The sequence below is a fragment of the Pediculus humanus genome, genomic scaffold (genome assembly GCF_000006295.1).
Source record: "Pediculus humanus corporis 1103172108221 genomic scaffold, whole genome shotgun sequence".
Classification (NCBI taxonomy): Eukaryota; Metazoa; Arthropoda; class Insecta; order Psocodea; family Pediculidae; genus Pediculus; species Pediculus humanus.
In genome coordinates, this window is record NW_002987791.1 from 193,620 (window position 1) to 216,514 (window position 22,895).

The 22,895-nt window shown below is 29.3% G+C and overlaps 9 protein-coding genes across 9 annotated transcripts; 4 read left to right on the forward strand and 5 right to left on the reverse strand.

Moving 5' to 3' along the window:
• Window positions 1-267: 267 nt before the first annotated feature.
• Window positions 268-3,637, reverse strand: Phum_PHUM450880 (uncharacterized protein; the record flags this gene model as incomplete). The annotated part of the gene is made up of 5 exons (XM_002429731.1): window positions 268-302; window positions 427-538; window positions 622-756; window positions 842-2,675; window positions 3,486-3,637. The coding sequence occupies 5 exons, from the start codon at window positions 3,635-3,637 to the stop codon at window positions 268-270; spliced, it is 2,268 nt and encodes a 755-aa protein (XP_002429776.1).
• A 138-nt stretch (window positions 3,638-3,775) lies between these two features.
• Phum_PHUM450890 (glycosyltransferase, putative) lies at window positions 3,776-5,501 on the forward strand (the record flags this gene model as incomplete). The annotated part of the gene is made up of 6 exons (XM_002429732.1): window positions 3,776-3,792; window positions 3,852-4,288; window positions 4,322-4,513; window positions 4,762-4,898; window positions 4,977-5,382; window positions 5,413-5,501. 6 exons carry the CDS (start codon window positions 3,776-3,778, stop codon window positions 5,499-5,501), a joined length of 1,278 nt encoding a protein of 425 aa, XP_002429777.1.
• A 582-nt stretch (window positions 5,502-6,083) lies between these two features.
• On the reverse strand, window positions 6,084-7,725 carry Phum_PHUM450900 (uncharacterized protein; the record flags this gene model as incomplete). Its single annotated transcript, XM_002429733.1, has 3 exons — window positions 6,084-6,122; window positions 6,334-6,888; window positions 7,114-7,725. The coding sequence occupies 3 exons, from the start codon at window positions 7,723-7,725 to the stop codon at window positions 6,084-6,086; spliced, it is 1,206 nt and encodes a 401-aa protein (XP_002429778.1).
• Window positions 7,726-8,619: 894 nt separating this feature from the next.
• Phum_PHUM450910 (uncharacterized protein) lies at window positions 8,620-10,601 on the forward strand (the record flags this gene model as incomplete). The annotated part of the gene is made up of 8 exons (XM_002429734.1): window positions 8,620-8,643; window positions 8,730-8,789; window positions 9,132-9,266; window positions 9,347-9,472; window positions 9,548-9,759; window positions 9,790-9,804; window positions 10,137-10,272; window positions 10,344-10,601. The coding sequence occupies 8 exons, from the start codon at window positions 8,620-8,622 to the stop codon at window positions 10,599-10,601; spliced, it is 966 nt and encodes a 321-aa protein (XP_002429779.1).
• A 21-nt stretch (window positions 10,602-10,622) lies between these two features.
• On the reverse strand, window positions 10,623-12,038 carry Phum_PHUM450920 (Growth-arrest-specific protein, putative; the record flags this gene model as incomplete). Its single annotated transcript, XM_002429735.1, has 2 exons — window positions 10,623-10,889; window positions 10,965-12,038. The coding sequence occupies 2 exons, from the start codon at window positions 12,036-12,038 to the stop codon at window positions 10,623-10,625; spliced, it is 1,341 nt and encodes a 446-aa protein (XP_002429780.1).
• A 176-nt stretch (window positions 12,039-12,214) lies between these two features.
• On the forward strand, window positions 12,215-12,747 carry Phum_PHUM450930 (uncharacterized protein; the record flags this gene model as incomplete). The annotated part of the gene is made up of 2 exons (XM_002429736.1): window positions 12,215-12,387; window positions 12,594-12,747. The coding sequence occupies 2 exons, from the start codon at window positions 12,215-12,217 to the stop codon at window positions 12,745-12,747; spliced, it is 327 nt and encodes a 108-aa protein (XP_002429781.1).
• Window positions 12,748-13,662: 915 nt separating this feature from the next.
• Phum_PHUM450940 (uncharacterized protein) lies at window positions 13,663-15,122 on the forward strand (the record flags this gene model as incomplete). Its single annotated transcript, XM_002429737.1, has 4 exons — window positions 13,663-13,749; window positions 13,835-14,348; window positions 14,416-14,940; window positions 15,013-15,122. 4 exons carry the CDS (start codon window positions 13,663-13,665, stop codon window positions 15,120-15,122), a joined length of 1,236 nt encoding a protein of 411 aa, XP_002429782.1.
• Window positions 15,123-15,715: 593 nt separating this feature from the next.
• Phum_PHUM450950 (triacylglycerol lipase, pancreatic, putative) lies at window positions 15,716-16,984 on the reverse strand (the record flags this gene model as incomplete). Its single annotated transcript, XM_002429738.1, has 2 exons — window positions 15,716-16,438; window positions 16,481-16,984. 2 exons carry the CDS (start codon window positions 16,982-16,984, stop codon window positions 15,716-15,718), a joined length of 1,227 nt encoding a protein of 408 aa, XP_002429783.1.
• A 1,083-nt stretch (window positions 16,985-18,067) lies between these two features.
• On the reverse strand, window positions 18,068-22,558 carry Phum_PHUM450960 (uncharacterized protein; the record flags this gene model as incomplete). The annotated part of the gene is made up of 15 exons (XM_002429739.1): window positions 18,068-18,220; window positions 18,381-18,572; window positions 18,662-18,816; window positions 18,893-19,011; window positions 19,090-19,327; window positions 19,458-19,709; window positions 19,806-19,977; window positions 20,059-20,169; window positions 20,264-20,397; window positions 20,472-20,742; window positions 20,925-21,170; window positions 21,239-21,490; window positions 21,568-21,799; window positions 21,880-22,092; window positions 22,245-22,558. 15 exons carry the CDS (start codon window positions 22,556-22,558, stop codon window positions 18,068-18,070), a joined length of 3,054 nt encoding a protein of 1,017 aa, XP_002429784.1.
• Window positions 22,559-22,895: the final 337 nt, after the last annotated feature.

Here is a 22,895-nt window from a genome sequence, read left to right on the forward strand (position 1 = left end):
AAATAAAAAATTAAAAAAAATTAAAAAAGAAAAAAAATATCCGTTGAAAATCTTGTTTGATTGCTTGCTATGCAAATACAAATAAAAAATAATTGGCTCGAATTTTATATATATATATGTGTGGATTACTAATGATAAAAGCTTTACTATAATAATAATAATAATAGTAACCTCTCCCTTCAAAAATATCAGTATAAAATAATAATAATACTTTAAAAAAAAAAAAATTGTAAAATTCAGACCTTCTTTGGCAACCTTATAAAAAATTTAAAACCTCCTGATCAGGAGGTCATTTTTTTTTTCTATATATGTATATGTATAAAGTGAAATTTATAATTTTTGTGTGCTTGTTTTGTTTATTAATTAATTATTAATTATTAATATTAGACTAAATATTTATTTATTATGACACGACGTCAACTTCACTCGGCGATGAATATAAATCCGTTGAAATAAAACCTTCACCTCTTTTAGCTTCTGATGTTGCTTGCTTAATGGCTTCCTTATATGGTCCTCTTTTTTTTTTATTGTATCTCATCTGAAATGTCAGAGTTTTTTTTTATTTATAATAAGAAAATAAGAAAATTTTTTATTAAATTTTACAGGATTTTTTTTCCCTACCTGAAAAGTTTCTAAAAACGGATTAAGTTGATCGCAAGACATAAGTGAGGACGTCGATGATCCATACCAAGCAACGTGAGCCTGGGGTGACGCGTAAGCTTCATCATCTTTCAATGACTTTGTGATGCTTAATACCTTGGCACGTAAATTTTTTTTTTTTTGATTTTATTTACTAATGATTGGTTATTAAACTGTTTGCTGTAAATTTGTACAAACGTACCTTTCCAGGCCACCATGGAAATCCATGGATTTTTCCCCAAACCACGTCACCGACAGCCATTAATCGTCCATCGCTCGTCTGACAAGAGGTTATGGTTTGCGTGGGAATTCTCATAACTAGAGAATTACCAGGAAAATCAGGAACCGTGTCCGAAGGATCGTCCGATGCATCAGAATTGCTTGGACTCTTTGAACCACTTGATGATGAATCACATCTCATGTAAGCATTAGCGTTCAGTCTTTTTAAACTAATTGAAAGTTTTTGTTTTAAACATTGTTCTCTTATATTATCCCCATCCCTTACGTTAATTATATTATTCCCGACTATTACAGCATCCGAATCTTTGTGTTTTTTCTCTTCTTTGTGACGCTTTTTATGTTTAACCTTGTGTTTGTGTCTTCGAGTGGGTAAAACCTCATACGCCGGAGACGAATTTCCTACTAATGTATGCCTCGGGGATCCGTTGCCACCCAATCCATACCTTGGAGAAGAACAACTGATTGCGTACCTCGGTGATAAATTAGGATACCTGGGAGAGGCTCCGCCTATGGATCTCGCGGGCGACGTTCCTCCCAATACTTTTCTTCTAGCTTCTTTCTTCGCTTTTTTTAAAGCTTTTTTGGCTGCTTTTGCACTTGCGTCCCTCTTTGTTTTCTCCTTATCTTTATCTTCCTCTGCGTTTTCAACTGGAATGTAATTTTGAACTTTGGCTGGAATTTTAAGTACGGTTCCCTCTCCAGTTCCAGATCCGAATGAAATTTTTATTATTGGAGTCGTTCTGGATTTAACGTTGCTCCCATTTTTTCCATTGTCGGAAAATTTATCCTCGAAAATGGTTTCATCCCATAAATCTTCCATCGATCCAACACTTCTTTTTTTACGCAGTACTCTTTTGGCATTGGCTGCTGCTGCTGCTGCTTTGGCATCTGTTTCACCATCTTTAGTAAGTATGGCCAGGGGATCTTCTGTACATAGTGGATCTTGTTCTTCACTTCCTTCCACATTCACGGTTTCTACTGTTTTCACTAATTCCACTGGAATAATAGGCTCACTTTCTTTATCAATAAAATTATTATTAACTGGCGTAATGTTTAAAGAATATTCGGTAGCTATAAATTTTGGTTTGCTAATTGTTTTATCTTTATTTGATTCGGTAACTGGTATTAAAAGAGGATCTTGTTCTTCTGTAACATTGGGTTTAGAGTCTCCGAAAAGCATTAAATTATCGTTTTTTTTTTCATTTTCAGTAGTATCATTTTTCAACCAATAATTTCCGACAATTTTTATTTTAACTTTACCATTCATTGCTTTAGTGATTTCGCTGGGTTGAAGTCTTGAAAGTGTAGGAATAAGGGAAGGAGTAAGCTTTTTATTTTTACCCCCGGAATAATCGGAATGATTATTTTTTTTTGGTTGTTCCCTATAATTATCAGGAAAAATAGGTCTTGGGGATATTTCCCCGGCTGAACGCAGTCTTCGATCTCCACGTGGCAGTTTTGATGGAGGTGCATCAGAAACTAAAGGATCTGCACCTTTTTTTTTTCTTGTTGAAAAGTCTACGTTTTCGGAATTCTCGTTGCAAATACCTCGACATTTGGAACATAAAACCTGGCGTGGACGTAATCGAACTGTCATTCTTGCATTTTTGAATCTTGCTGGAGGACGAATATTTCTTTTTAATGCAAACCTTCCATTCCCCGGATTGGGCTTGTCTTGAAAATAAGTAAACCTTTGGCTTGCACTGAATAACTTGTCTTCCGTATCTTCCAACTGTGTTCCTGTTCCTAAAGGAGGCATGATATGTGAAGGGGGAATAATACCACATGGTAATAGTCTGAAATGAACAAATACTGTTACAAAACCTTGTATTATTCTTTGCCAATGATGTCATAACTTGGTGACTAAAAAATTAAGGTATTATTATAAGTAAAAGTTTATTTTTTAGTTAAAAAAAAAAAACAAATGTAAACTGAAGAAAAAGATTTTTATTTTTTAAAAAACATTTTACATTATTTTATGTTACACAGGATTTTGTAATCTTCAAAAAATATTTGAATGAAATCATTCTACTAAAAAATAAGTTATTTTGACAATTAAAAATCAAAACTTCACTAAAGTATAAATATTTTAACTAATGGTAGTAATTTTTTAAATAATATCAATGAATTTAAACAGTTTTTAATAATTATTAAAAAATTTCTTAAAATCGTCATTAATAAGGTAAAATGCACCACCCCAACTTGATGTAATTTGGTAGTAGTAAAATCTGGTGAAACTTAATGTCACGTATACAATTTCTCTTAATTTCTTTTAATTTAGCCTTTTTCGGTAAATTATATAGTTTTGAAGCTTCGTATTATTAATAAATCTAACATTTATTAAAAAAACATCATTGGATCATGTTTTCAGTGAAAAAATTTTGGCATCAAATCCGCCCTAAGATTTGATTACTCATCTTTTTTTTTTTTGGAATCATTTAGACGATAGAAATTAATCAAGGATTTGAGTTTAATTTTGAACAGAAGATAATTTAATTAAAGCAAACAATATTTTTTTAAAATGTATTAAAAAGAAATATTAGCAGAAGTTAAACAAAAAGCGACTTTGCTAACTATTTATAAAAAGGCGTGAACAAAAAGCTTACTTTTTCGTAGAATCAAGCAAAACTCCTTGAAATAATTTACTATCAAACGCAAAAGACACAACTAAAATATCCGGCAATACATCCTCAACATTAACAATAATTTTTGAATTTTTTTTTGGATAATTATAAGTTTTAGTTACGTCTTCCGCCATGTTACATTTTTTATTGATGTAAAGAAACTTGGGAAAGTATATATTACAAAAGGCTTTGTTTCAATACAAAATTTCAAATTCATTTAACTGCTGCCACGATTTAGTGACACGTTACTTGTAAACAAATTTATAATTTCTATGGATGTTGAATTTATGTTTGTTAATAAATGAAAAAAAAAATTAATTTAACGTTCTTGGCATTTTTACTGTTTAGATTATCATCTGTTTTAATAGTGCAGACATCATATGCTCCCGATGAATATTGGCAATCATTAGAAGTTGCTCATAACATGGCCTTTGGGTATGGCTATCTTACTTGGGAATGGAAAGAAGGTCTTCGCAGTTATTTACACCCATTTATATTTTATGTATTTTACAAGATTTTACATTTTTTCTCTATTGATTTCCCTCCTATTCTCATTACACTTCCCAAAATATTACAAGCCATACTAACTGCTGTATCAGATTATTACTTTTTTTTATTATGTAGAAATTTGGGATTGAAAGAATTTTGGACCAAATTTTCCATTTTCACAAATTGGTTTTGGTATTATTGCGGTATAAGAACTTTGACTAATACTTTAGAAACATGTCTCACAATTTTAGCACTTTATTTTTACCCTTGGAATATTTTTTTAAAACATCCGAAAAGTAAAAAAAATTTGATTTCCAGTAATGATTTAGAAAAAAAAACAATAAAATATTTAATTTTTGTTTGCCTTAATTGTTTAATTCGTCCTACGGCAACTACCATATGGGGTCCACTTGTACTTTTTCAACTTTATAAATTAAACTTAATGGAAAAATCAAAATTTGTTGTTAATTGTTTATTGCCTGCAGTATTTTTGACATTGCCTCTGTCAATTATTATAGATCGTATTTGGTATGGAAAATTTGTTATCCCCATACTCAACTTTTTTTATTTTAACATATTTAAAAACATTTCATCTTTTTATGGTACCCATCCTTTTTATTGGTACATTACCCAAGGGTTGCCAGTCGTTCTTGGGCTTCAAATAATACCTTTCATGTTAGAGATTTTTTCTTTATTTAGTAAGTATGTATAATTATCAAATTTTTTTTTCTGCAATCAAATTCTTATTTTTTTGTTGAATTTTTTTTAGGGAATGATGTAAAAATTTCAAAAAACAAAAATAATCCAATTTTTTTTATATTTGTCTTCGTAATAATATTTAATTTAATAATTCTCTCAAATGTACCTCATAAAGAGTTTCGATTTTTACTACCCTTAGTTCCTTTGGTAAGAATAATTTAATGTTATTTACAAAGTTATTTTTTTTGAATTTATCAAATTAAAAAACATTTAAAATTGTTTTAGATGATGATATTATGTATAAAATTCCAATCGGAATATTACATAAATAAAAACAAATGGAAGTTTTTTTGGATATTAACTTCAGTATTCAGTTTTCTCATACCTTCCGTTTTACTGGGATTATTTCATCAAAGAGGACAATTTCATCTTATGAGTTATTTAAGGAATGAAATTGATGTTTATAAAGAAAAGTCTTCATTCTTATTTTTAATGCCTTGTCACTCGACACCACTATACAGTCATTTACATCAAAATGTAACAGTAAAATTTTTGGAATGTGAACCTCCATTAAAGGAAAATAGTTATGATGAAAGTGATGATTTTTTCAATTATCCTATAGTTTGGCTAAATAATTATTGGGATAACCAAAATTTGCCGACTCATATTGCCTTGTTTGATAATATTGATAGTTCTATATCTTCATTTTTAAATAATAAAGGTTATAAAATGGATCATAAAATTTTTCACACTGTTTTTGCTTTGAAAAAAATGGGACGATATATTTTAGTCTACAAATATTATTATTAATGCTTGAAATTTTTAAATTATTGAAATACATTTTCTATTTAAAAAAATTGTAATGGTGATTAATGAATTTTACTCATCTTAAATCTCAAATTAAAACAATTCGAAAAATTTTTTTTTAATTTTAAAGGATTTGAAGCATAAGTTTATATAATGCTTATAATCTTTTTCAAATAAACTCCTGTTTGAATTATATGAAAAATAATAATAGTAATTTGTATTAAAAAGGTTTTCCAAAAATTTATTTTATATGTACATCAACCGGTTTTGTTTTTTACAGGATTTTAAAATTAAATAAAATTGTTAACATTAATACAGTTTCTTCTTTTAAAATATTTTATTTTCAGTTATATTTAACTAATATAAATATAATAATATAAAAAATGTTTAATACTATCAGAAATATAATCACTGTTAAAACATGTGTAAGTTAATATAAAATTTAAATAATTTTAATTTTAAAAAAAAAATTTTCTCAAAAATATTTGATTTTATCTAATGATCAGATTTTATAATATATAATTTATTAAATGTTTTATTTTAAAAATTATTATTAAACATTATTTTAATAAGTTTTTCGAAATTCTAAATCACTGATATTGTGTGTAAATTTACATATAAACACTATTTTGATGGCAAGTAAAAAATATCGATATGTTATGACGTCATCAAGAGCGCGAATATAAAAAACCGTTAAAAAGATTTGAAATAGAGTAAATAAATTTCTCATTTGCAAATCAAAAATTACATAGAGTAAGAAGAATATCAAGTTATTGCCAAATTTATTTTTTGTGTTAAATTATTGTTAAAATGTAATTTATTTATTAAGGGCGACGAGTCCTGCAGGAGCTTTTGATGTAAGCATAGCAGTTCTGACAGGAGTGAAACCAAGTTCACCTGTAGGTATGCCATATTGTTCTAGTTTTCCTTGGAAGGTTTGCAAAACATCTTCGTGTGCTTTACTAACTCGCGCTAATTCATATTCAAGATCTTCAATTGTAGCATTTTTCTTTGTCAATAGTTTATCGATTCTTATATTAACCGGACCCAACCTCGAATGATCAATTTTGTGAGATTTTATAAATTCTGAAAATTGCGTTTCTCTTTGTTCTAGAAGTTTTAACATATTTTTCATTTTTTTCTCGAGTAATATGTTTCGCGTGGCCGATTGTTCTTGGGCCGTTAAAATGCTTGAAAAGAAACTATCTTGAAATTCGTTTTTCTGTTCTTCCGTTTTAGACAATCGTAATTCGAGAGCTTCATTTTCCCATTTGTAATCATCCAATTCTTTTTCAAGTTCGTTAACTCTTTTTAAAGCTTCAATTAAAGCAACTTTGTCTTTTCCATAATTAGATAATTGTCTTTTGAGCTCACGATTTTCAGTTATGGCCTGTTTCATTGGATCCATTAAATTTTTATTTTCCTTTTGACATTCTTTCAATGCTTTTTCCGTTCTATCTTCTCTACTTTTCATTTCTTCCATTTGATCTTTTAAATTTGATATTAATGTTAAATTATTTAATATTAAATCATTGAAATAGTTTTTCATTTCATAAAATGCTTTGTCATGTTCCTTTATCAAATCAGATATTTGTTTATTTTTCCTTTCATCCACCTCAGTCAATTCCATTCTATGTTTAAGAGCCAATTCTTCTCTTATTGATTGTAAATCTTCTTTGTATTTAAAATCAAGTTCTCTTACTTCTTCTTCAAAATCATTTCTTGCATTGCTTAAATCCTCACTGAATTTCATATTTAAATTTCTAACAACATCCTGATGTTGTTTCTGTTGTTCAATTAATTTTTCTTTTAAATTTTTTTTATCTGTAAGTAAAGCCTTTTCCTGTTCTTCAAAATCTTCCTGGGATAATTTAAGTGACAGCATTCCTTCAGCTCTCAGCTCAGATATGTTTTTATGATGTTCATATATTAGATATTTCACTCTTTGTTTAAATAATTTCGATTCGTTGAAATGTGAATCTTCTTTTTCTTCCATTTGTCTTTCTTTGTTCAATAATTCCGTACGACATTCTTCCAACTGTTGTCTCGTTATGTCCCAAAATGTTCTTATTTTATCTCTTTCTATTTGAAAAAAATTCCTTTCTTCTCTTTCCTTATCCAAAGCTTCTTTTAAAGCAATTGCAAATTTTTCTAACTTTTCCCTGGATAAAACAGATGTGTCAACTCCATCTATTATGATGGGATTTTTTTGTTTTTTAGGTCCCATTTTAATTATTATATATTTAAAAACCTTGTTTTCTTTTTTTTTTAACTAATAATTTATTTATTTAAAATTGTGAGAGAGAGAGAAAAAAAATTATTTGAATAATTGTAAAACAACAACAAAATAATAATAATAATAATACAAGGTTTTTAAATTCATAAAGAAAATAATTTAGCAGACAAATTATTTTTTACTGTTGGCCATTATTATCATTGTAAATATTTATAATATTATTATTATTAATATTATTGATTTTAATTAAATGAGCAATAATACTAATAATAATATCATTTTAATGATGTTTCATATTTGTGCATCTTTTACAACATGCTAATGATGATTATTTTTAAAAAAATTTCATGACTTTTTTCAGTTTAAATGGCGGATACCACAAAAGAAAATGATGGTAGTTTATTGAAAAAAAATGATGATGAAATCTCTGTTAAAAAAAAAATTATTAATAACAAACAAACGTCATTTCAGTCCAGTAAAGAACAATTACAATCAATTAAACAAAGTGTTAAATGTTTAAATTCGACAAAAAATGTCGAAAATTATCAGGTAAGATATTATTTTACTTAAAAAAATTTTTTTATGTAAATATATATGCTAAATAATAAAATTAATTTTTTTTTTTTTTTTTTTTTGTGCAGAAATATTTTGATGAAAAAAAATTATTGTTTCAATGGAACGTTGAAAATACAAGAAGAAAATGTGAAAGAAAAAAGAAAAAACTATTAAATAAAATAAAAGAATATTATAAAGTGAATGTTGAGGGTTTGAATGAAATTTCACTCAATGAAATTCTTAAAAAAGTTGAAATAATTGAAAAGAAAAAAAAAGAACAAGAAAAAATAAAAAATGAAAAAAATTATTTGATAATAAAAAAATTATTAGATGATCAAAAATACAAACGGAGAGGTTTGAAATGAAAGAATTTTTTTTTTCTCTTCTTCTTTAAATCATTATTATTATTATTATTTATAAGTAAAATATATTATGTTTAGGACTTTTCAACACCGTCGTACCAACCAAAAGGAAAAAATCAAGAAAAGTATCGAAAATATGTGAGTCTTATTTAGCCGATGAAAAAAATTTAATTTTTTTTAACAAACAAGAAGAAAAGAAAGAAGATAAAGATGAAGAAGAAGATGAAGATGAAGATGAAAACGAAGACATAATTATTAAAGGTAAATATTTAAATTTTAAATTATTTATGATTTTTATCGTAAAAAAGGATTTAATATATTTATTTATTACAGAAAAGGAACAAAATTTAACAAGATTAAATAAACAACCTATTAATTGCGAAAGAAGAAGTAAATCACAGGTAAAATATAAAAACCTGGAAAATGGAAAATTTTTTTTTAAAAAAATGTAAACTCATTTACCACCGTTTGAATTTTTAGGAATCGGTTGGAAAATACAAAACCGAATCAATTTTATCAGAAGAAGAATTTAACCGTCACGTTAAATCAAGTTCAAATAATTATGATAGATATGAAAAATGCCTCGAATGCACTCCAAAAAGTATTATTTTCAATGTAAATGACGTTTAATGAAAATTATTTTTCAATGGGTATCGCGATAAAATTATTCTTTTAATAGATTTTATTGTTTGTAGAATTATCAAAAGGATAAAGTATACACGCAAACTGTCAAAATAACAAATGTGGGATTGGAACCCATACATTGCAGATATTTTGGAATAACGGTTCATACAAAAGTAAACGGATGTTTTCCAATCGGGGTAAAATATCTCAAATCGCCCTAATTTTTTTTTTTATGTGACTCATTTCATACATAATATGTGACGACGTTACAGGTAGCCGTTAGGGATAACGTTATTCTCAGATCAGGATTAGTTTTCTGTACGAAAATTCGTCTTTGTAATTCAAACGAAGAGGATGCGATTAATTGTTCGATCGTTTATGAAACGAGAAGACGAAGTCAACCGTATCAACATTCTTATTTTTTAGTACCCGTTTCTTGTGTACCCGCAAGAGCAATCGTTCAGATAACGCCATTAAGAATAATGTAAATAATATATATAAATTAATAATTTAGACAAAGCGTACAATTGTAAATTTTTTTTTTTTTTTGCATAAAAGATTTCCCACATTGACTTGGTGTTCGGCAACAAATCCGGAAAATTTTAAATCAATGAAAAAAATAATAAAAATAATCAATACCGGTGGAAAAAGTTGCACTTGTAAAATAATTAAAGAAATACACGAAAGAGAAAAGGAGGATGAAGAAGAAGAAGAAGAAGATAAAACAAAAAATTCTAATTCGTTAGAAGAAGAAGAAGAAGAAGAAATTTACGGCGAGATGGATTTACATCAAGAAGCCGTTAATTTTTCACAAGAATTAATTAATGAAATATTAAAAGATAATATTTTTGCAACGTTTAGATTTTCTGAAAAATATCACATAATCGTACCACCATTCACTATTAAAAATATCCATGTTAAATTCATACCTGAATATAAAGGATTTCATGAAGAAATTCATATTTTTCAATTCGAAAATTGTTACAATTGTTTAGAAGTGAGTTTAACGTTTTTAATAATTTTCAATTCGAAGAAGGTACTTTTCCTAAAGTTTTCCTTTTTTTTCAGGAAAAAATCGAACTTATCGGTGACATAAAAAAAATTCCATTAATCGTCGAACCTGAAATTATTGATTTTAAAATATGCGTTGCCAACAGCGGAGTTTATTCGACAAAGTTTAAAGTTACCAACGTTGGAAAAGGACCATTTTCAGTTTGTGTAAAAATATCAAAATTAATGAAAAAACACGTTCGCGTTTATCCAAAGGAAACATTAATTCAATCTAATACTCACTGCGATTTTTCCGTTAGATTACATCCAAGGTAAAAAATAATTCGGAGGTACAAATTACAAATCGAAAATAACAGGTTCGGAAAATAATTTTTTAAACATGGATTCGAATTCTTCTTTAGGTATATTATATTTAATTAAAATGGCGTCGTAGGTTCTGAGTACGTCATCATGAGATTTACTCGCTTTAGCCAATTCGAATTCTAAATCTTGTATGGCTGCATTTTTCTTATTGAGCAAATCTTCGACTTTGTTATTAACGGTCGATAATATTTCAGGATCGATTTGACACAAGGTCATGATTTCGGAAAATTGCGCTTCTCTCTGTTCCAATAATTCAACCAACGCTTTTAATTTTTTTTCCAACAGCAAAGATTTCAAATTGGATTTCTGTTGTACTTTTAACACGGACGTAATTAATTTATCATTCAATTCGCTTTTTTCTTTTTGTAATTTTTCGACGGCGGATTCCAAAGAACTTTTTTCCCATTTGAGACCCTCAAGTTCTTTTTGCGTTGACGCCAAAACTTTCTTAACGTTGGCAAATGATTTTTTATCTTTTTTATAATTAGTCAATTGTTTAAATAATTCGATTGATTCTTCTTTGGCATTTTTCACGGGTTCTCTCAATCCTTGATTTTCTCTCTTTATTTCTCTCAATGATTTTTCCATTCTTTCTTCTTTTTCTTTTAAATTTTTTATTTGGTCTTTCAAACTCGATATCAATGCTAAATTATTTAGAGTTATGTCGTTGTAATAAATTTTTATTTCGGTGAATGATTTTTCATGATTTTCAATCAAATCCTTTATGTGTTTATTTTTCCTTTCGTTAACTTCCGTCATTTCCATTTTGTGTAAAATAAAAAATTCATTTCTTTGACTTTCCAATAGTTTTTCATATTTGGATTCGATTTCTAATTTTTCCATTTCGAATTCTTTTCTTATTTCGCTCAATTTTCGACCGAATTCCAATTTCAATCCTCTCATCAATTCATCGTGATTTTTATTCAATTCAAATAATTTTTCTTTTAAATTTTTCTTATCTTGTAACAAAGCAATTTCTTGTTCGTTAAAATTTTCTTGTGCTAATTTCAATGAGACGACATTTTCCGCTCTCAAATCAAATATGTCGACTTGGTGTTCGTATAGTAAATGTTTTAATTTTTGTTTTATCATTTTCGTTTGATCTTGATGACTTTCTTCTTTTTCCTCCAACTCCCGATCTTTATTACGAAGTTCTGCTTTGCTTTCCAACAATTGCTGTCTCGTTATTTCCCAAAACGTTCTCAATTTGTCTCTTTCCAATTGGAAAAAATGTCTTTCCTCACGTTCTCTTTCCATTTCTCCACGAAGACGATTGGCATGTTGTTCGAGTTGTTCTCTTGTCATTTCCGTTGTGCTTACACCATCTACGACACCACCCGAACCACTTTTTGTTTTTCCAGCGGTACTTTTTTTACTTTTCGGACCCATTTTTGAAAAAACTCCTGTTGTTTATCACTCCCAACTGAACCAAAAACGACGCGAGAAACCGTCATGGCAACGAATTACTACAAAGAGTTTATTTAATCGATTTCCGGTTGTTAAACAAAATTTTTTTTTTTTTTTTTAGAATTACTTTATACGAAGATGCGAATGAATATTTCAAAATGGATTCTAAAGTTTTAGAATTTCCAATATTTATTCATCCGACTAATAGTAGAAATTGTAAAATGGACGATATTAAAATTTACGTATTTGCGATAATAACAAATTATTCTCTGGAATTAAATCCATCTTATATTGATTTTGGAATCGTGAATACGTTGGAGACAGTTCGAACGTCAATAAAATTAACAAATCATTCGTTGGCAGTACAAGAATTTGGATTTTTAAATTTGCCAAAGGTATTTATTTAAAATTTAAATTTTATTTTAAATAATTATTAATTTATTTAAATATTAATTTTTAGGGGGTCGTGATCGAACCAAATATGGGTTTCGGTCGTATTCTTCCAACGGAATCAATACAACTTTTTTTATTGTACAGTCCGAGCATTGACGTACTCGACGGTTTGGAAAAATATGGCCGCCATATTTTCCACGTGAAAGTCACGTCGATTGCCGAATATGGAGGATTTAATGAAAAATTATTACAAGAGGAAGAAACGTTTTGTTTTGAAAGTACATGGGTATTTGAATAAAATTTGCAAAAAGACTATATATATATTATGGCAGTAGAAAATCAATTTATTTAAAATTTTAGGGAGAAGATAATGACGTGGTACTAGGCGGCGAATCGTATTTCGATAAAGAAAAAAATTTACTGGAAGAACAAGAAGAAGTGGTAGAAGAAGAAGGGGAAGGGGAAGGTGAAGATGATGATTGTGGAGAATTTGAAGATTATGGTGATTGTTACGATGTTGTTTCACTGCAAGAAGATAAAAAAAAAGAAAAAAAATACGAAAAAGAAATTAAAATTCGTAATTATTTAAAAATGGACGGAGGAGAAAATAACATATCGGAACATTCGTTTTTAAAAAGAATTAATTTATGTAAAAATAATGATAATAATGATAATAACGATGGTGGAAAAGATTCGGTGCAACAACAAAACGTTACGAAAAGTGGACTGTCTTCCATAACAGAACACGAAGATAGAGAAGAAGAAGAAGCAGAAGACGGGGAGGAGGATGTTTATTCGACTAATACGGGACACGGGAAAATTAATATAATTAATTGCGAGGCGATTATTTATGAACCAAATTGTCAGTTATCGGCATCGGTTATACAATTGCCATCGACTCCTTGTTCATCATTTTCACTTTATAGATTTTTCATTAACGGATTTAATAATTGTTTTTCGACATGTTGTTTATATAAAAAATTGAAAAATGAAAAAAATAAAAATAAATTCGAAGCGAGTTTTGAATTCAATTGTTATTGTCCTCAAATCAAATTCGAACCGCAAAGTGGATATTTTAAAATGGGAGAGGTTTATTATTATTTTTTTTTTCTCTATCTCTCTCTTTTCTTCCCTCTCTTTCTTCTTTATAATTTTTCTCTCTTTTCCTTTCCAGAGTTTACCTATTAATATTGTTTATAAACCTGAAATTCCAATGGATGAACTTTGTCGTGAATCAAAAGCACAAAAAATAAAAAAAATAACATCGGAAAATGATAAAAATAAAAAAGATTTTACTGGAGTGAGTTGAACTGAATAATTAAATGTCAATTATTTTTTTTTTTTAATTTTAAATAAATTAATTGAAAATAAATTGTTTGTTTTAGTCTCAAGTTAAGGGTGGTAAAACATCATCAAAATCAAGTAAAAGAATGTCTAAAACGGATGATTCGAAAATGGCATCCTCACTAGAATTGGAAAAAAATGATTTATTCATCGGCGAACGTAATCTTCAAGAAATACTTAATCCTTTTTATATAGAAACTAAAATTACGTGCGTTATAAAAATAAACAACAGCAACAGCAACAACAGCGGATCTGAAAACGATAGAACAGAAACGCATAATTTAATACTTTTATGTCCGACAGTAAAACCGAAATTTACATATTTAGGAACGAGTCAAGAAATTAATTTTAATAAAGTTTTTATCGGTACGAGTGCTAGAGCTTTTATTCAAATACAAAATATATCATTTGAAAGAATTTATCCCGTTATAAGTCTTTTAAATCCCGTGGGATCGTTTAAATCTTATGTGGGACTTAAAAAAATCGAAGTTGATCCCGAACATATTTGGTGTCAACCCTTAACGTTTACACCGTTGGAAAACAAAGGAGTTGTAAGTTTAAATTTTTTTTTTTTACAAACAAGGGAGTAAGTAAAATAAATTTTTTTTTTTTTAGGAAAAAGAATATTTCGAAGTACATTACGGATCGACAAATTTATTTCTCACCGTGAAAGGTGAAGCAATAGTACCACAATATAAAATGATACCTAATTTTTCCTGTTGTAAAATTTATTCGAAATCCGGGACAAGCGAAGAAATTAAATTCGATGTGGAAAATTTGAATCCGAAAGCATTGAATTTACAATTCGTATTGAATTTCGTTAAAGAAGGCGTTGAAAACGTGGCGGAAGATAATACGATTGTCAAAACATCGGAAACGACAAAAAAAGAATCGAGTCCGGATAAGGAAAAAAAAAAAACAAATAAAAAAACGGCACAAGAAAAATCAATTAATAATTTTTGGGATGAACTACCGGAAACGATTTCAAATCAAATAAATAAATATAAAGACGTTACAAACGATAACGAATCGTTAAAAATATTTCATTTGATGGGAGTAAATGATAATGATGAAATAAGGATATATCCCAATGGTAAATTTACGATGAAAATTAAATTTTCACCGCCTGCTAGTAAAAGTGAAAAAGGTACGCGTTTAATTACCGAGATTCCTTATTTATTTACTTTTTAAATGACATTAACAAAAACTTATTATTTAGATGAAACAAACGAAGTTAAAAATTACGTTGCAAGTTATAAAATATTATTGGAAAGATCAGCCTTTTTAAAAGAAATTTACGTGGTTGGAACGGTCATTAAGGGAAAATAAGGAAAATTATCAAAATAATAATAATAATAATAAAAACAATCATTCGATAATTCCTGTTAATCTTTTTGAAAAGTAATTTTGTAAGTATTTTCTCAAAATCATAAATAATTTGAATCTTAATAACAAAGATTATACAATCGTTTTTTATTTACTTTTTAATTAATTGACAGTTATGATTACAGGAAATGACGTCACGTTTAATTTTGACAGAATTGGCAGCACCGTCGCGTCGTTAACGGAATCGAATGAGAAAAATTTTCGTTTGTGGTTACAGGTAAGGATTTTTTTTGATTTTGTTTTGTTTTTAAAGGATCCGTTAAAATTTATATATTTAAAAAAAAATATATATTAAGGTATTCGTTGAGTTGATTTAACAATAAAATTTTGCAAAAAAAAAAAAGAAAAAAGTGTTTACAGGTGTAAATAAAAATGGTTATTTATGTTTGTGATATACGGTAAATAACCGTTAAGAAAATTGAATTTTCGTTGCGGAAATCACTTTAAAAAAATTTTTTTAATTATGTTTAACTTATGGAAAGATAATTTTTCATAAAATCTTGCATTCGAGATAACGAGATTGATTGAAATAAAATTTAAAAATATGCCTTACAAAATGGCGTCTCTCGTCCTGTCGTCACGATAAAAGATCCCCTCAGAGGTGACGATATCGTTTCGAATCCCATGGGTATCCCATCATTTGCATTACGATTTTTCGAAAAATAATATACTTTACCAAAAACTTCTTGCAAAACGTGATTCATAACAGTTTTAGCCATGTTTTTAATGGTCGTTTTCCTACCCCAAAAAACACAGTCTCCGGTTTGATTATAAGCTTCCGTTATAAATTGATACGCTCTCGAATGGGGACAAGTAATCGTTCTTGAAATTAATTCGACTGGAAAATTAGCTAAATCCTTAAGATTTTTAACGGGCGGAAGTTCTTTTTTCGGTATCGGTAAACATCCGGGTTGTTCGAAACCGCCATTCATATAAAAATCCACGTGACCGTAGGGAGCCATCATGCCGAAACCCAAAATCGGAAACGGTTTTGCATTCGTGTGTACAACTTCAACGAATTCCGCATCGCTACTATCCAACCTGACGAGTTTATCGAAACCTTCGAAACCCGGTTGAGCAGGATCCAATGCTGTCAATCTACCTATTCCAGGTACATCTTTAGCTAAGTAGGCACAAATGTGTGCACCCAAACTGTGTCCTATCAAATGAAATTTTTTCGGTTTCGCTTTGTATTTTTCAATCAAATGACTCACAAACATTCCCAATTGTTTTCCAACGACTCGTATGTTTCCAACAACCTGAAGATAATTCAACATATTGGAACCTTTTTCCCAATTGACCAGAAAAACGTTTGCATCTTTTTTACTCAGGTAGACATCTTTTAAATCCAACATCCAGGAGGCATCGCCGGAACTTGCAAAACCGTGTGCGAGTATCATTGTCGGTTTATCCGGATTATATTTAACATTATTCATATTTAATTTCGGATATAATTTAATATCTATTTTATCTTTTGAATTTTTTCTCGAGAAAAAAAATAATGTCGTGTCGATTTTATCCGGTGCAAATGGTTTCGGTATCGGACGAAAATTTGATTTCCACGGATTTCCCACGGCGAAACAACCGACTTCGGGAAAACAAACAAATTCTCCATTGGTCGAATAATTAATTTCCTGTACTGATCTTTTATCGTTTGTTGTTCTCGTATATGTTCTTCCATTTAAATTCGTCAAAACCCACGGATTATAAGCAATTACGACATATTTATAAAAACTGACCAACAACCATTTTTTATAATTATTCCAAAGGAGTTGAATATCCGACTCGTTATTTTCCTCTGACATTTTTATCATGTAGATACCATCATCCGTAAATTGTCGTAAGTCGCCATTTTGATTCCCATCCGATACGTATTCGTACTCGTAATTTTCTTTAACGTAATTTTTCACATTCGTATCATTGTTAACGAATTCTTCCCTCCAATTTTCATCCCTTTTGCAATTACCAAATGATGATGATGATAATAATAATAAAATCGATAAATAAAATATATTCATCATTTATTTCTAATTAATAATACAAACTTATGTTTTAAACTGATCGATCGAAAAGAAAGAAAGAAAGAAAAAAAAAAAAAAATTTTTTTTTTAATTTTGTGTAAAAATGAAATTATCATTGTGTTAAATAAAAGGTAATAAATTTAGCGAAAGAAAAACAAAACAAAGTAACAAATTAATAGCCCGAGAAAAAAAAAAAAAAAAGGAAAAAGGAAAACAACTACAAACGATTTGAAAATTAAACAAACAAACAAACAAACATAAATTTATTACCGTCGTTTAAAAAATTAATTGATAAAAAAAAAAAAAATTTTATCGATATTTATTTCCATTTTATCGATTTTCTTTTTCTTTCTCTCTCATTTTGTGTGGTAAAATAATAATAATAATAATAAATAAATTTTCTTCTTTTTATTTAATACGGGGAAAAATAATAAGAAAAAAAAAACAAACAAACGAACGAACAAACAAACAAACATACAAACAACTCGAGATCTTGTATCGATTTTTCCTCTTTTATTTTTCTTTTTACGGGTTGTAAGGAAGGGGAAAAGAGGAGGCGGGGAGGATAAGGTGAAGGACGAGGAGGAGAAGGAGGAGAAGGACGAGGAAGAGAAGGAAGTGAGGGGAGAAGGAGAAGGACGAGGAAGAGAAGGAAGTGAGGGGAGGAGGAGGAGAAGGACGAGGAAGAGAAGGAAGTGAGGGGAGGAGGAGGAGAAGGACGAGGAAGAGAAGGAAGTGAGGGGAGAAGGAGGAGAAGAAGAAGGACGAGAAGGAGAGGAAGAACGAGGCGGGGGAGGAGAGGAGGAGCTCTCGAGCAATTAAAAAAAGTTTTTAAACAATAATGTTTAAACGGACATTTTTAATTGATTAATTTTTTGCGTAAAACGAATTGGTATTCGTCGATAAAGTGTATTGATTCGTCATGGCTCTTAAAAATAATTTCTTTCTCAAATTGGCCGCTTCCCGTTGGATTTCTTCGTTGTTGTTACTGTTGAGCTCGAGCAAACCGATTAATTTAACCTGAAAAAGAGAGAGAGAGAGAGACATAAATAAAAAAAGAGAGAGAGAGAGAGAGACGACAATAAGAAATCATTATTATTTCTTTGCCCCATCAGGTCAAATCGACGACCTTGTTTCCTTTCAAAGGTTCCCTCATCCCCCCACTCATTCGCTCACTTACCACTTGTTGTTTCCTTTGATTTTCTCCTCTCCTGTTGTGCAAATTAATTAAATATTCTAATATCGTTAAATCCCATATGCACAAATAAAATGCGTCCATCGCGTCGGAACATTGTGAATTTTTAGTTTCCGTTAAATTTTTAAACGCGCACGAATAATCCACTTCTTCCAAAAATTGACACAGAACGGCAGCCTTAAAACAAAAAAAAAAAAACAAAATGGCGGGGAATTAAATGACGACTCGAACGCGGGATAAATTACAAAAAAAATTTCTTTTAATACTTGTGTGTGACACTGTAGTTGAGAACAACATTTTATCATTCTTTTATACGTGAAATCATCTAAAACCGTTTTCGGTACGGGCTGTGAGAAAAAATCGCTTGAAACGGCTCCGGCTTCCAAATAATATTTCAATGCGTTCGTCCAATCGTTTGTCACTAGAATGAAGAAAGAGGAAAAATGTTAAAATGGCGACGATTATGAAAAAACCTCACTTTGAATATGTAAACGTACCGTAGTTGAGATCTCCCAAAACTCGCAAGAACGAACTGTGTTTGGGCATGAATTTAATGGCTTTCAATATGACTTGAGTTAAAACTTCAGCGACGGATCGGGAACTGTACGAATTCGAGCTGGACAACAACAACAACAACAACAACAACAATCAGAATCACAAAATGTGATGATAAAATTTTATATATTCGTCTTACTTGCTCACGACAGCCGGCCATAATCCGATGTACTGACAATTTATTTCCAAATTCGGTTCGTCTTTTAAAACGTTGTGAAGTCTCGCGAGTAGGGATATGACGACACTCAAACACGTCGGCTCCCTTAAACGTATGAGAAAATTCAACAGGCAATTTTTCGTAAGATTTGATCCTGTTGGAGATGCTGTGGATCCACCGGATCTTTTCGGTTGTGATGACGGACCAAACACCGGTAGTACTTTTCAACCGAGAAAAAAAAAAAAAGAAAAATTAATCGATCGTGTGTCGTCGTCATCGCATGCATTAAAGGGGAGCAGGGGGATGGGGGGGGGAGAGAGAAAATTTTTCTTTTTTTTTTTTTTTTTTACTTAGATCCCAAGCCTCCCTCGATAGTTTTTTGCTTCCTTTGTGTTTGTTTATGTCTTGACACGCGGAAGCGATCGCTCCGGCCAATTCTAAAAAATTCCATCTTTTATCCAGTGACGTCAGAGCATCCCATTCTCCGAGATTTAAAAGAGCCAAAGCGCAATTTTCCATTACTTCGAGTCTCGGTATGACCGAATTACCGGATTGTAAAGCAGCCAAACACGATTTGCAAGATGATATCAGCTGATTCGGATCTGCGTGACAACAAACATACATATATATGAGTATCGTCACGCACGTCGCGCTCTCGATGATTTCCTAATAATAATAATAATAATAATAATAGTCACGCATAATTATATCCGGATATTCTTCCAAATAATGATTTATTTGCACTAATAAAATCTCCCATTCGATCAATCTGTTGAGTTTTGTTATGTAATTCGAGTATAATTTCGTACCGGGAGCTTCTTTTATTTCTTTTGCCGTGTTTTCGAGGAGTAAAATTGATTTTTTAAAATCCTTAAAAGAAAAAAAAAATTAACTTATTGTTTACGTACATAATTTATGACTTTTCCTTTTTTTTTTTCCTGCAAAACTTACTTTATTTTTGCTAAGCTCGCGAGATTTAGCAAGTAAAATATAAACTAAATCCTGAAGGTATCCTTTGGAAAAACCCATGACGACGCTTTGAAGCGGAATGGGCAAATGCCACTGTTAACAATAATAATAATAATAATAATTTATTAAATGCTACATCGTTTACCAAAAGGGGAGAGAGAGAGAGAGAGAGAAAGAAATTATTTACTTTGTAATTTAATTTCCACCATGATTTCCCTGAATTTTTAGACGATAGCTTTTGCAAAAGTTGTTTTATTCCTTCCGTGTCGTAATTTTGAATCAATTGCTGTTGTATGTTCATCACCTCGAGTCTCGGACTCCCTACGATGATGGAAATAAAAAAAAAAATTAATTTTAAATAATTAAATTTCGAATGACGATTTCATTTCACGTACTAGATAATAAATGCGAAAGAGCTTGAGTTGTGCCGGGGGGTACAATCGCGTTGACTTCGTTTGATTCCTTCGAATTAAGGCATGTGAGAAAATTCATTTCGTTTTCATTGAAAAGTCCTTTTACACAATCGACATCCAATAGAGCATCCGCTAATGTCGACGAACAACGTTGTTCGACTCCAGACAAATCCTTTATCATCAAGTCTAATAAGAAAAATTTTAAATTTCCTAGCCTTTTCCCAACTGAATTCGTTATTAAATCCTTCAAAGACTAAATAAATACATAATTAGCAAATCCAATTTAATTCCTTAGTTAAAGCCATCAAATCACAAAATTATGAAATTTTTTTTTTTTTTTTACCGATAAATTCAAATGAAAAAAATACTTTTTTTAAGCATTGCATTCGAAAAAAACAATAACTATGAATAAAATTTATGAAATGGAAAACTCACTGAAATGAAAAAATCCATTCCTTTATCACCAGAACTTTTAAGACATTTTTCAAAATCAATGTTATTCGTTTCCTGACTGCAAACTCTTCGTAGTGTATTTAATATTTGAATTTTATAAAAAAAATCTTTAGCTACTGTAAAGGCTCCGCTGCAAATGGCCACTTGAACATCCCTTTCTAATAATTCTCTGTCTATCAATGGTATTATTTGCAAAATGTTGTCCTCTTGTAAAATTTGCATCAAACCCTAAATTACAATAACATTATCTTTTGATAAAATTAAAAGATTTTAAAAAAAATCGCTTTCTCACTTACAGTGTACTGATTCATTAAAGACGCTTTGAATTTATCATAAACATTTTTTTCCCCTGAATCTGACACTGCAATTCCACAAGCTTTACAATAACCTTCCAATTTACTTTTATCAATGTTACAAAATTTAACTTTACTTTTTAAATTTGAATTTTTTTCTAATTTTTCATAAAGTTTAGAACATTCGTAAAAATAATCTTTGGCAACGCTGTAATCTTCTTTAAAAAAACTAAAACAACCCAACTCGTAGTAAATCTAAAAAATAATAAAATCGTTTTTATCCCCCTGAAATTATAGTTTTTAATAATAATATTGATTAATGTGACACTTGCTTGACATTTAAACTCTTCCGTTTTAACTTCCGTACCGCTTAACCATTTTGCTTTTACATCAGTCGCTTCTTCGTCAATATGTATAAACGAATCAATTGTGGGCACTGTGAGAGATGATAAATTAATTAATTTTTTACAAATTTCTAAACTATCATTAATTTGATTAACTAATTTTGATCTTATTTCTTCTCTTTGATTTGTAGCAATTAAATTTGGATCTTGTAATCCAGGCCTAAAAAACAAAATTTTTAATAAACTTGTATTACTTAATCATAAGTGTTTTTAAAACGATCATATTGTATAATATGTTACATTGGGATGAAGGGAACTTTCGGCTGCTTGATTATTAACGAACCACACATATACGATTTTAAAACCCATCTGTGATAAAGTGAAATAGCGAAAACAGTTTGATGATCGGCAGAAGATAAATTTATATTGCTATGAGTGTTAACATTAACATCCTCCTCGAAAGCAATGTAAAGTAAATCATGAAGTAAGGCAACTTGCATTGGTAAAGGTAATCTGAAATTAAAGTTTTAGCATTTTTGAAAAAAAAATTTTCACTCTGCTATGAAAATGAATTAATATTGTTAAAGTAAATCAAATTTTTTAATGTATTTATGATAAATAATATACTTGTCCCTAATGGTACAAAATAAAATAATCTCACTAACTTGACTTCAAATACATCTAAATCCCAATTTAAAAAAGCAGCAACTCTTAAACTTAATAGTTTAATTGATAAACTTTTCTTTGTTATTTTCGGAGCTGAATGACCATTGCAATCACCATTTTCATCATCTAAAACTATTGCCTCTTCTTTTTTATCAACGTTTAAAAACTTTACTATCAAATCGGTTGGCGACGGATCAGGATTAGATTTATTTAAATGTTTTTCAAGTAATGTCGGATCTAATAAAAATTCAAACCACAAAAGCGTTTCGGACGACAGTGGAGACGTTCCCGGTTTGAGCCGATCAACTTCCATGATATAGATTAAGTAACATAAATCCGGTACAAATATCTCATTACATTTAATAAGGGTATATATTATACATATAAACTTCAAAATTACATTAGTCTACTGCCACGATTTGACTTTTTTGCGACAACTTATTAATACTGTTAATTATTAATAAATATATTCACAATAAATGAACTTAAATAAATTGGAAAAATAATCGAGATTTTAAACATAAAATTATCTGGAAAAAAAAAAAATAATAATAATAATTGATAGAAAATTAAATTGTTATGAATAGGAAAAAATAAAAATAAATAAATAATTTATTAATTAATTTTTGTTTTATTTATTTTAATATTTT